The 12,852-nt window shown below is 40.2% G+C and overlaps 1 protein-coding gene across 8 annotated transcripts in view; it reads left to right on the plus strand.

Moving 5' to 3' along the window:
- KLHL32 (kelch like family member 32) overlaps nucleotides 1-12,852 on the plus strand; it is a 134,333-nt gene that overhangs the window by 49,944 nt on the left and 71,537 nt on the right. For 6 of the 8 annotated variants that reach the window (XM_065401320.1, XM_065401321.1, XM_065401327.1 and 3 more), the window contains one exon: nucleotides 11,060-11,158. The exons of the other annotated variants lie outside the window; for them this stretch is intronic. In XM_065401320.1, the coding sequence (XP_065257392.1) occupies nucleotides 11,060-11,158 (99 nt within the window). The remainder of the gene's footprint in view (nucleotides 1-11,059; nucleotides 11,159-12,852) is intronic. 8 annotated transcript variants of the gene reach the window in all.

Here is a 12,852-nt window from a genome sequence, read left to right on the forward strand (position 1 = left end):
CCCTCCCCCTGGAATGTAATGCTGGAAAATTACTGCAGAATAATTGGCCTTGAAATGTGTGACAGCTCCCATCAAATCAAAACGAACATGAGTCACATTCTTGTTTGTAGATGTATAACTCCATTAATGTTTAGTATGGTTTTATGCATATACCTTAGAGCAGAAACTGGCTCATTATATAAACCCATCTGCACTGTTACCACCATGAAACCTGTCCTATACACAGACTGTTGATGTATATATAATATACATGTAATATTATATACTTTGCTATGCCCATAAAAGAACTGAAATTGAAACTAAAATGATTATCTCAGAAAATAAAATGCTAGAAAAGTGTATTTTTCTTCATATTACAAACCGCACAACTGACTGAATTCATCCCACAGTCCCTAATCACATCAGAACAACAACAAACAATGAGGCCTCCAGTACATAAAGGAGATAAATATATTTTAAAAACAAAATTTAAGGAATAACAATCCTGTTTATTCCTGTTTGCACCAACTATACATAGATGTACCAAGTCTGTTTATCAAGCAACAAATTTTCTCAGCCAATACATAGTCAATTTTAGTAACATGGTCTATGAAGTAGGTTCTCAGTAAGCCCCTGGTAATGAACTTTTTGGCAAAAATGCCTTAATTTTCTACTTTTGAATTTATTAAATAACAACCTATTAAAACAGAATACAGTCATCATCTTTACAGAATTTGTCAGTTTGACAGACTCTTCCAATACATGCATAGTGCTATAAACATAGTGCAACATAGACATTGTTATAAAAGATCGACTGGCCACACCCTTCCCATGGATTCTTTCTACATTCAATCTGACTATATGAAATCTCCCTTTGAAAATCATCAGAGGGGAATCAAGGGATCTTGTCAATAAAGAAGAGTATGTAGACTGAAAGAAACTCCGCGTACCTGTAAATAATTTTGGCTCTGATGCAGCAAAGCCCACAACCATCAAGGGCTTGAGTCCCACTGATTCAAACAAAAGCTAAAGTGCTTTGCTGAATTGGGGTTTTTATCCCCATAGAGTACATTATCTTACACATTTTTAATATATGATAATCAATAATAATACTTTGCACTGAAATAGCCCCTTACATCTGAGGAACTTAAAGCATATTATAAAAGTGGTTAACCATTATTCTTATTTTACTGCAGTAACGGTGCAGAAACTGAAACACAGGTCACACAAGAAGTCAGTGGCATAGTAAGGATTAGTACCAAGCTCTCCCGACTAAGTTCTGTGTTCTAATGCTTAGGCTACATCTAAGGGATGTGGTTCTTAGCTCTTGTAGACATACTCATGCTAGCTCTCATCTGAGCTGGCATGCTTAGTAGTGCAACATGGGCAGTGGCAGCATGGGCTAGTCACCCTGAATACAAACCCACCTGAATCTTGTGGGTACTGTACTCACAGTGGCTAGCTTGTGCTGCCTCTGCTGCTGCTAGTGCTACACTACTATTTTTAGCATGCTAGCTCAGATGAGACCTAGCCCGAGTATGTTTACGCAAGCTGGGAATCCCTAGGTCATTGTGTCGATATAGCCGTTAGGTAATGCTTAACAGATTGTTCCGGAATTTTACAACCAGTGTGGGTTTTTTCTCTTTCCCGATGTTGTAAAGATGCTGCTACATTACCAAAAAATTCAGCAGTCTCCTTGGGTTTTAAAATTCTTGTAAACCAACAAAGCATTTGACATTGAGAAGAATGAGTGAGACCATGCTAATCACAGGGATCTCCTATATCATTTTGTATCTGTGTCTTTTTCCCAATTGTTGAGAGTTTGATTCATGGGTCAAGACAGTCTTTTGGCTTGACTCTAGCTGGGACTTGCTTTCCAGCCTGCCTGGGATTAGAACAGCCTTACAATATGTGTGTATAAAGGATGTTTTAGACATCAATGGGCTGGACTTTTCAGAAGTTCTGGATATCTGAAGTCCCTATTACCTTCAACTGGAGTTGTGAGTGTTCAGCACTTCTGAAATTCAGGCTCAATATGTACATTGTTTTTAAATCCGCATTTATATTAGAACTCTTTTCCATTTCTGAAAGCCAAATGGGAAACTGTATCTACTCTGTAAATAAAGGAAAAAATCATTTTAAAACTATTTTTGGCTAGCGCATTTTTTGCCACAAAAAACTATTTGTCTTTGAAACACTCACCTACCTACATGAATATATTACGTTAGCTGTCTCTGTAAGTTTTTATCTTATTCAATCAATATTGCAATAAGAGTAATTCAAAGTTCTTTTTAGCCATTAAGTAGGAAAACAGAAGGAATCCTACCATTTGAAAATTAAGATTAAAATCAGTCTCTCTTATTAGGTGTGTTGTTTACAGCTTTATTGTACTTCCTGACAAATGCTATTTCTGAAATGAGCTCTTGTAAAATGAGTTGTCAGTTTCTTTCACATGTTTGGGTTGCAGTCAATGTTCTCTTAAAACTCTCTGAAAAGTAAGGGCATTCACCCATGATGTGGCTTTAAGCTTTTTCGGTTACACAAGTGGTGTATGTGGCTCTGTGACCAGTCTCTGACAGCACTTCAGCAAACCAGGAAAACAGATTTAATATTTCAGTGGGAGTGCCATCTTGTGGTTGGAAAATCCTTTCATTACTGAAATCACACACACAAAACAACTGTTTGGTAAAATGTTATCCTGAAGCTCAGTTTTCAACTTGCTCCCTTGTAGTTAGGTGCTCCAGTTTAATTTATTCTAGCAGAGTCTGCAGAGTAGTGGGAATCCTACCAAATAACAAACAAGTGGTACTCAGTGCAACTAGTATAGCTCTACCCCGATATAACACTGTCCTCGGGAGCCAAAAAATCTTACCACGTTATAGGTGAAATCGCGTTATATCGAACTTGCTTTGATCCGCCGGAGTGCGCAGCCCTGCTTTACCGCGTTATATCCGAATTCATGTTATATCGGGTCGTGTTATATCGGGGTAGAGGTGTACTTTAATGATTGCAATTACAGCAGCATGTGTTTGACCTCTGCCCAAAAAGCCACCCCTTGATGTTGACAATCTATCCAGCAATCAACCAGTATTTAATCATCGATTTTCAGTTAAAATTATTCAAAATGTCATGGAGGTGACAACTCTGAGCGTATCTTGATACCTCTGACTTTCCTGATCTTTTTCAGTTTGGGTCTTGACCTGGGCACATCGCTGAGAAAACTAGTTGATGATCTTTTCTTGGCAAGATCCATGTAGCTATTAACTAGTTCTATCAGCTGCCTTTGATACCGGGGATCATGAGGTGTTTATTAAATTGCTTTTGGTCCCTGGTAGGAGTAGATGGAATTGTCCTCAGATGTCTTTGTTCCTTTTTCTCAGGGAGATCCCAGAGAGTAACTCCTGCAGAGTTCTGTGCTATCACCCCTCTTACTCATTGCATATGACAGGCCATTGGGAGAGTTAGTAAGGAGACAGAGCTGAAGTGTTTTCAATATTGTAGTTTCACTCCGCTTTGTTTCTCATTCTTGCACTTCCCAGGCTGGAAAATCTATATTTTAGTGTTTCCATGATCTTGGAACATGGATGGGAGTGTATTGGTTGACACTCAATCCAGAGAAGACTGAGATGACTATAATGGGTAGAGGAAAAAGCCACTAAAATGTTTGGCTGAGGTTATATCGGACTCCCTTCCCAAAGTTGAGGATCTGTCTACCACTTGTTACCAAAGCTTGTAAATTGGGAGTCTGGTTAGAGTCCTCGCTTCTTTTTGACTATCAGTGGTGAGTGGAATGGCTTTTTTTCCATCTGTGTCTGGTCAGGAGATTGCATCCTCTTCTCTCATTATTATTTTATTATTTGTATTGCAGTAGCACTGAAGAGCCCCAGTCATGGACCAGGGCCCCGTTGTGGTAGGTGCTGTACAAACACAGAACAAAAAGATGATTCCTGCTCCAAAGAACTTTCACTCTACATAAACATTCTCTGATGTGGACTTGGTACCATGATTCATGTCTGTCAGCTGTATATTAGACATGTGCAAGACATAACAGCCTGGGTAGTGTTCCATGGCCAGGGAATGTATAAAGCTTGGGGTAAACCAGGCCAGTCCAAGTCTGTTGGCTTGATTTGCTTTTTCTGTCCTTTGCTGTTCTTTATTTCTAATCAAATCTGAGGCTGGGTGTTTTGGGGGGTTTAAAAAAGTATCACAGATGGTCCTGACTTTGGTCGTCTATCTCTGTTAGCTTATGACAATAGGAGAGAAGATGAAGTTGGAACTAACCTTTACCTCACCAGCCCTCTAACCTGACAAATGAACTGTGGATTCTGCCTGCCTAAGGCAGGAGCCGCCACTTTAGCTTGAGGTTAACAATCATCGCCTGCCTAGCACCTCCTTGCAAAAGAAGCACCTGTTTTTCCTGTTTTTCTTCTCTTGTCTCCTCTCTTATCTGTTTGATTGTGTTCAGCTGGGGATATGAAGAACTGTGTAAGCAAACTTAAACTACCTTGGCTGAACCCCAGTTATTATTTCCACCACTTACTAAAGGAAAACTAGGTTTTCAAGCTTGTTGGGACAGGGGCTATCTTTTAATTTGTTTGCATAGTGCCCAGCGCTATGGAGCTCTGATTCTTCATGGTGCCTCTGGGTACTACTTTAATACAAACAATGATTATCAGAGTCCCATGTATCCGTGGTTATGGAATTTGTCATAGAATTCAGCCCCTTGTGGCAGAACTGTGCTCCAGAAACTCAGCTTTCATTTAAAATAAAATGTTTCTAGCCCATATAGTTGCAGAGTAAACCAAGAACTGACTGTAAACCAATGCAGTGTCATCTGCCCGCATCTACTGACAGCCCAAAACAATAGCTCTGAGAGGTGTGACCTGCCCTGCTCACTTTAACCAGAATTGAACTCCCCAATTCCGTGACTGTGTAATTTGGAATTTTCCCAAGATGCTACAGGATTCTGCATTCTGCTGCTGACAAGTGCCCAACATTTTGTTTTCTTCTCCCTGCTATGCCTGGGCCACCCCACTGCTGTTCCTTACTCTACAGATTTCCCCACAAAGCAAAGTTAATTGGATTACACCACATGCTCCTTGCTGTGCCCCAGGGAGCTAGGCAGTGGTGGAGGATGTTGGGGAGTGAGGGATGGAGGCCAGCTTGTAACTGAGGAGCAAGGGGATCTGGAGACATAACATAGCAAATTAAGCTGTCTGGAGAACAGTGAAGCACTTGAGGCCTGGGAGCTGGGAAGCTACTGAAACTGGCTACAAGCTCTCCCCTTCCATAAGACGTAAGGGAGAAGGAGGTTGAGATTGGTCGCTTGGACTGCATCCTAGGAGATGAAGCCTGGAGAGCATAATGACAAAATCCATTCTGAAAAATAATCATGGTAAAAATAATCAACAAATATTCTGTCAATGAGTATTTTCAACTATGAGACATAGCTGTGTGTTTTTGTGGGTGGAGGGATGGGGGGGAAAAAAGGTGTTGCTTGCTGATGGAATAAAATGTCTCAGAATTTGGTCCCAATGTACTACTGAGTGGCACAATTCCCAACTTAACTGCACCTCTGACCTCCAGGGTTCCCTGGTGGCCTCCACAAGGGCACCCTGCTTGATCTCAGACCTTTATCCTTGATCTCTTTGGGGTTAGGATCCACGGATCCTCTCCATCCAGAGCAGGGACTAGGTTTCAGATTCCTGCAATTCACTGTGATCACCTCAGCAGATGAGACTTTAGTCAACACCCACAGTTCTGTTCTCTCAGGGACAATGACAAGGTAAATCAGCAACCAGCAAGCACTCATAAAGCAGAGTACTATTTATTCAGAACACAAGCATTTCAAAGAAACCATATCTTAAAAACAATAAACAGCTTACATTCATGCTAGTTTCCTAATGGTCACCCATCTTCCATATGTAGACTCTGGTTTAAAGGTATTTTTTGTTCCTTTTCTGTCTCTGGTCAGACTCCTGTGAGTTCTTGGATCAAGTGCAAGTGACCATCTCCCAAGTCTGGGCTGTCACTTTATACAGTTTCAAGTCCTTTATTCATTATTTGAACCGGGTCAAACCAGTTTGGATGCTGTTTCCACAGGGGAATGAAGCTTCAAAACATTTGTTACCTGCATTGTTTCAGTATTGCATTAATTTGCATTAATTACCCCCATTGACTTTAATTCCTGCAGGAAACATTCTGTCTCAGACCCATTTAGCCAGGAATAGTTGGCCAGCCCTTAAAGATACATGTAACCTATATAAAATCAACACAAAAGTCTTTGACTATTCCAGGATTCCATAGTATTGGACCTGTCATATAGAGTACCTGGGACTCTGATAATCATTTGTAACTCACCATTTTTCCTACATGCGTAAGCTAATAAAATAATATCACAAGTGTGATGATTGAGTTAAGTCTTACTTAGACCTTAAAAAAGAACCCTGAGTTTAGGGCTAGCTGTAGAAGTGACACCTAAGTAACAGAAGGTGGGCAAGGTAATTCGTTTATTGGCCAACTTCTGTTGGTAAAAGAGACAAGCTTTCGAGTTCTGGGCCTGAAGAAGAGCTCTGTGTAGCTCAAAAGTTTGTCCTTTTTACCAACAGAAGTTGGTCCAATAAAAAGATATTACGTCACCCACCTTATCTCTCTACTATCCTGTGATCAAAAGGGCTACAATAACACTGCAAACAAAGGTACACAAATACCACCTTCTGGTGATGCACATAGAGCCAGATCCTCAACTGGTGTAAATTAGTCAATGGAAATTCTGCCAATTTACATCAGCTGAGGTTCTGCCCTGCTATGTTTAATTATGCCTCATAATTCTGGATTTTATTAATAGTTCACTTTTTAGTTTTCAGCCTAATATTTTAATTAGTTTTGTGGGTGTGAATTCAATCAAAGATTACTGGTTTTGCACTAGTGTAACTCCACTGACTTCAGTAGAACTATTTGTGGTTTACAGCAATGTGAGAGGAGAATTAGACCCACTGCACACACGTGTATGTGTAGTGTGGTAGGTGTACTATAAACATTTACTGCCAAAGAGTCAGCTGGACATAAACTGCTAATGTTATTTCAGGTTTAATAGCACCTCAGGGAGCCAGGAAAACAGTCTCCAGAAGACCCTTAAAAGTGATCTATTAACTTTTTTTAATAGGTCTGAAACTTTGGCATGAGGTGCTGACGACTGACCCAAGTGAAAAGGGTGAGGAGGGCTTCCCAGCACACTCTTAAATTTATCTTAAAGGCATTTTTCCTCTTCTTTGTAGATTGTCCTCCTTTCTGTTGTGAGACATCCCAGCATCCAGTCTGCTGGTGATGTCACATCCAGCATAGGTCATTTAATATTTTATCATATATCTAAATGAGTATAAAATAAGAATCCAGAACAATTTGTTTAGGGTGCAGTATTGGAATAAACCAGACTTCTCCTAGCTCTGTTGGCAGCCGCTGGTCTTCAATAGTGGATCTGTTATCTTAGCGTAGTGCATGTTGAATTATTACATGGTGTGGGACGCTTGTAAGCACTGAGAAATTTGTCTGCTAAAACCTGGCAAAAATAGTTATGCTAACCGGGATATTTTAAAAACCTCTATGCTGTTTTGGAGAGCATCAGTCACCTAATTATAAAATTATGTCACTGGCTTTTTGCAGATCATCTTTAAATTTTAATTCATTTAACCCTGTCTTACCACATCTACAAATGCTACCTACATGATGCTATAAAATGGATTGATACAGTTTTACAATATATTCATGCATCAGAGGAACCACAAATACATTTGTAGCTTTGTCCACAAGATTGTAATCTATTTGGGTCCCTGGTTCTCTTTATTTTGAGCCTTTTACAGCATCAAGCACATGGCTGGCATGTAATAAATAATGTGACATCAGCACAGATGACAGGACTTGTTCAGTTTAAACCAGGGTTGAATAATAAACATTGCAAGGTCTACATCCCTTAAACCCTAAAGAATGGGAATGATTTGTATGGCAGTCTGACCCTGAGTTCTCATTTGAACAAATCTGACAAGTGCTATAGAACATATATTTTTAATATATCTAACAACTGACAGATTCTTATAACTAAAGCCCTCTCCAACTTTTCCTTGTGCCACATACCATCATGAGTGGAAACCTAATTAGCAACAACTAAAAGCCTGGAACAGATTGGGCCTTAGTCTTCTTTATACTAAGGCCACTTTACACCAAGTCCCCATTCTGATAGGGTAAAGGCTCCTTAAAGTGAGAATATATGTAATTTACACCCACTTGAAGGATCAGTTACTCTGCCAGAGTGGTGTAAAAGGACCTTGGTGTAAACAAGAATCAAGCCCCTTACCTCCAGTTTTTACAGCATACTATGGCTGAAAGAAAGTGCAATTAATGTTAGTGCTGAGGACTTGTACTTTCTTCTGGTGACTGCCTCCAGTGTCTCCCCTCCTGCTTTTTTGCTTCTCACTGCATTTCAGTGGGAGGCCCAAAGACAGAACTACAGGGAAAGCTAGCAGGGTGGATTGAAGAAAAAAATAGCTGAAGACTTTAGCTTCCAGCACAGAAGTAAGAGAGTGGCCCCTTGTGGTGCAAAGCCAAAACTGCAAAAGGAACAATCTTTCAATTCTAGGTCCCAGGTTACAAGGAAGAATGCCAAATGAAATACAGGTTTCAGAGTGGTAGCCGTGTTAATCTATATCAGCAAAAAGAATGAGGAGTACTTGGTACTCCTCATTTTTTTTTTAATGAAATACAAACATTCAAGGAATGTGGTATCTATTATCTACTGTTGATTATTTGAGGGCCTGTGCACCATTCTTCTTGGATTAATATTAGTTTTGGTAATTTGTAATGTGATTCCTGAAAAAATGAGATTCCCCAATAACTCTTATGTACAAATACTAAGAATTTCTGGTCTCCTGAGGAAGTCGTGGTCTAATGATTTGACCACAAGAGTGGGAGCTCTCAATTGAGGCCATATGATTCTGTCAGTTGCATCCATCCAACTTCTCAATGAAATCAGCGGGAGTTTCATGTGAACAATGGACAGGATAATCAGGTCCTTGGTTTCTCATCCCTTTTCTGACACTCCCTCAGTGGCACTTTGACTCTGTGCTTCCATTTCCCTATTCATAAAATGGAGACAATACTAAATTTGATAATGTGTTTAAAGTGCTTTGAAAATGAATGCTATATGAGTTCTAGGTATGCTGGATTTGTAACATTCTGCTTACCTTGCAAAGTGTTCCTGTTTTTTATTTTATTTTTGCAGGTATCTGAGGAGGGGATGGAATGGGGTTGGGTTTGTTTATTGTGGTATTGTGTTGGGGTTGAATTACAATTGTATGGAGGTGGGTAATAGCTTATAATAGTTCATTGTGTACTTATTGATTGTTTTAAATATTGGAAGGGATATACAGAGAATGGAATGGGTCTCCATGTGTAGGTATTAAAAAAAACTCTAAATAAATAATAATGATTGCTATGTTTAATTATGGAATATAACCTGTTCATTCTATTGGCTTTAGTTATCCATAGCTATGATTAAACTAAGTTTATGTGCAATTCTATAATTTAGAAAAATAACATATTGTAACCACAGTTACCTTTCTTTAGATCCAAATTAACCACTGTTTTTCTTAGCCATGTTAATAAGAAATATCAGAAGTAAAACTTACAATGAACAGTCTTATGCAAGGAGACACAAAGTATATTGCACATACTGATTGGGTATATTGCAATCTGTAGCACATAGTTTATTATAGCACTTGATAGTGGAGTCTTCTGTAGTACTTCTGTAAGGGCAAGGTTTTGCAAAAATAAATTGTATTATATGTAGTTTTCTGCATCTGAATTCAATAAAGCTTAGAACAGTTATATTTTAGCTGGGTGATTTTTCCTGTAATTTTCAATTACAAACAAACAAACAAAAATGAAATACGCTGCCTAAAATTTCCCTGAATACACTAGGAAGGCACAAATTCTCATCAATACATTGCCAAAATTTTAATAAAGGGCTTCCTCAAAAGATTTCCAGAGCAGCTGGCGATTACACATGATATTCCCTAAGTAAAGTACTCACCAACTCCCATCCACTAATTCCACGCTCTTCTCCCCACATCCACCCCCAAGAGCCCTGTCAATCATGCCAGTACACATCCATTAATCCTTTTATCTCCACTCCTCTCTTTCCACCATATTTCCCCCTCACTAGCACCACATGAAGAATCCTCTAGAATGGCTAGTCTATCTGGAAGTTGTTCTGCATTGCAGCAGCAGCGGGGCTGTCAGGTGGGTTTCCTGAAACCTCTGACTAGTTGGTTGGGTGAATCCCTCTAATGCTGGGCTGGTTTGTGGTTGAGGAATGGGTCCCCTTTGATTCTTGAGGTGGGTGTGTATGCCCTGACTGCTGGCAGCCTTTCCTATCTGGTGTGAAGGGTCTGGGTAGAAGAGTGGGGAGGTGATGGCGATGGTGGATGGGAGAGCGACATCTCCCGGTTCTCTCCTACTGGCTGTTCATACTCTACAGGCAGTCAGTGATGAGGAGAGTGGCTGGAGGACTTTCACCGAATGCAGCAGCAGCACCTTGGCCCTGTCCGCACTGCTGGAATGATCAATATCAGGGAGAGGTGCAGCGATGATGCTTCCACCAGACACTCCTAATAAGCCTGGTGGAAGACACAAGATGGAATTCCCTCTTGAAACCGCTGTTGCACATGTGGCAATGGCAGTCGCATCTGCAAAGCAGCACCTGACTGAGCAACCAGCTTAGTCCTAGGTTCAGGAAAGGCTAAGAATTCTAACTGGCAGAGCCGCCTTAGCATTTTTGTGTGTGGTTGGCAAACCGCTTTCTGCTCCCTTAATGTAACTGACTTTTGTTCACAATGATCACATCGCTCTGAGAAAGGCTGGCCTGAGGATTTTGGTGGGTGTTCGTTTTAAGGTGTTTGTGTGGCTTTGCCTTCAGAGTTTAAAGTTAGAAAGTCCTAAAATGTTGGCTTCCTTTCTTTCCATATTTTCCCCATTCTTAGGATAGTTCTTTACAACAGATATTCATTTTTTTTCTTTTTACATATAGATTCTGTTGGAGCCAGGAGTAATCCAGGATGTGCTAGCAGCTGGTAGTCACCTGCAGCTGTTGGAGCTCCTCAGTTTATGTTCTCACTATCTCATCCAGGTAAGGCTCCTATACCTAATTAACTGACCATTTCCCTTTGACTGCAGACCTTATTTCCAAGGTTAAATCCCATAATTTTGAGTTACGTATAGGAAACGTTACGGAACTAGGATAATACTAGTTCCGTTTGTGGTCAGCGTGGTCTAGTAAGGTTCTGGACTGGAAGTCAAGAGACCTGAATCCTGGCTGTACCACAGATCTTCTGTGAGTTTGGGCTAGACATTGAACCTCTGTCTCCGCATCCACCCTTTGTCTGTCTTGTCTATTTAACTTTCGAGAGAGAGGATGGTCCAGTGGTTAGGGTGCTAGCCTAGGTCTTGGGAGACGTGGGTGCAAGTCCATGTTCTGCCACAGACTTCCTGTGTGACCTAGTGCAAGTCATTTACTCTCTCTGTGTCTCAGTTCTTCCTCTGTAAAATGGGGATAATAGCACTTTCTTACTTCATATAAGTATCATAGATATCTAGATATAGATTGTAAACTCTTTGGGGTAGGGACTATCACTCTTTGTACAATGCCTAGCACAATGCGGCCCCATTACTGACTAGCCCCATGCACTCCTCTAGTATTAATAATGGTACCAATATTTTGAGGCAACAAAATAAATGTTTGTTTATTTGGATTGGCTAAATGAAACAGATTTTGATGGTAGCAAGAGCAGCAGCTTTAAATCACCAATGGCATACACTGTTAAAAGCAGCAATTTCACTTGATTCCCCCCCCCCCTTTCTTTATAGTGTTTTTATATTTTATCCACAATCAGACACTTTGAGACAGGGTCAATGGCTTATAATATATGGTAGTGTTAATTTATCTATGAAGTGTAAGTCAATCAGGAAACCACTGTAAATGGTAAAGTAGTGAAATTTTCAATAGTCTGGCATTCGGTGAGTGTACAGAATGACTGTACATTGTTCTTAGAGAATGAAAGGGGTGTATAACAGGAAAGGCAGTTAATCAGAGAGTGTAAGGAAAGGGGCTGGGGTGGTTCGGCATGGGGCTCACACTCTACTTTACCTTAGTCCCCCTACTTAGTTGCTTTTCCTGCTGCACCATCTTAATATTTCTCGCATGCAACCAATTCATTGTCTATTGCAGTCAATGGAAAGACTCCCATTGGTTTCAGTGGGCTTTGGATTAGGTCCTTGATGTGTAACACAAAGGGTTCCGTGCTATATTGCTGTGCTCACCCAAAAAACAATCTGAAGACGTCCATGCAAGCAGCCTGTCAAATGAATAATAATGATGAACCCGATATTGCAAAAATCCCACTGAGCAAGGACTGCCAGACTGGAACCAACAGGCAAATTATTCTCTCCAGATCCCACTGAAGTCAAAGGGAGTCTTTCCTCTGACTAGAGTGGGAGTAGGATCAAGCAGTTAGTTGCACCTATATTAATCAAGAGTAGTTGGAGTTACCCTCACTTACACCTCTTTTAAAAACAGTGTAAAATCATGATTTTCATGACTCAGGCTCAAAGTTTGTAAAGGGTTAGGAAAAAATTCTTTGCTCTGACAGCGCTGATATATTTCTATTCAGTAATTTGGGTCAGGCTCAGCTGGTGTAAATCAGCACAGCTGCATGGAAATCAATGTAGCTACACCAGTTCACACTGACTCAGTATTTGGCCCTTGGTTTATTATGTTTATTTACTAAATGTAGGTTCTGCCAAGGGATCTGTACAGGAAGATTT

This window comes from Emys orbicularis, chromosome 3 (genome assembly GCF_028017835.1).
Source record: "Emys orbicularis isolate rEmyOrb1 chromosome 3, rEmyOrb1.hap1, whole genome shotgun sequence".
Lineage (NCBI taxonomy): Eukaryota > Metazoa > Chordata > Testudines > Emydidae > Emys > Emys orbicularis.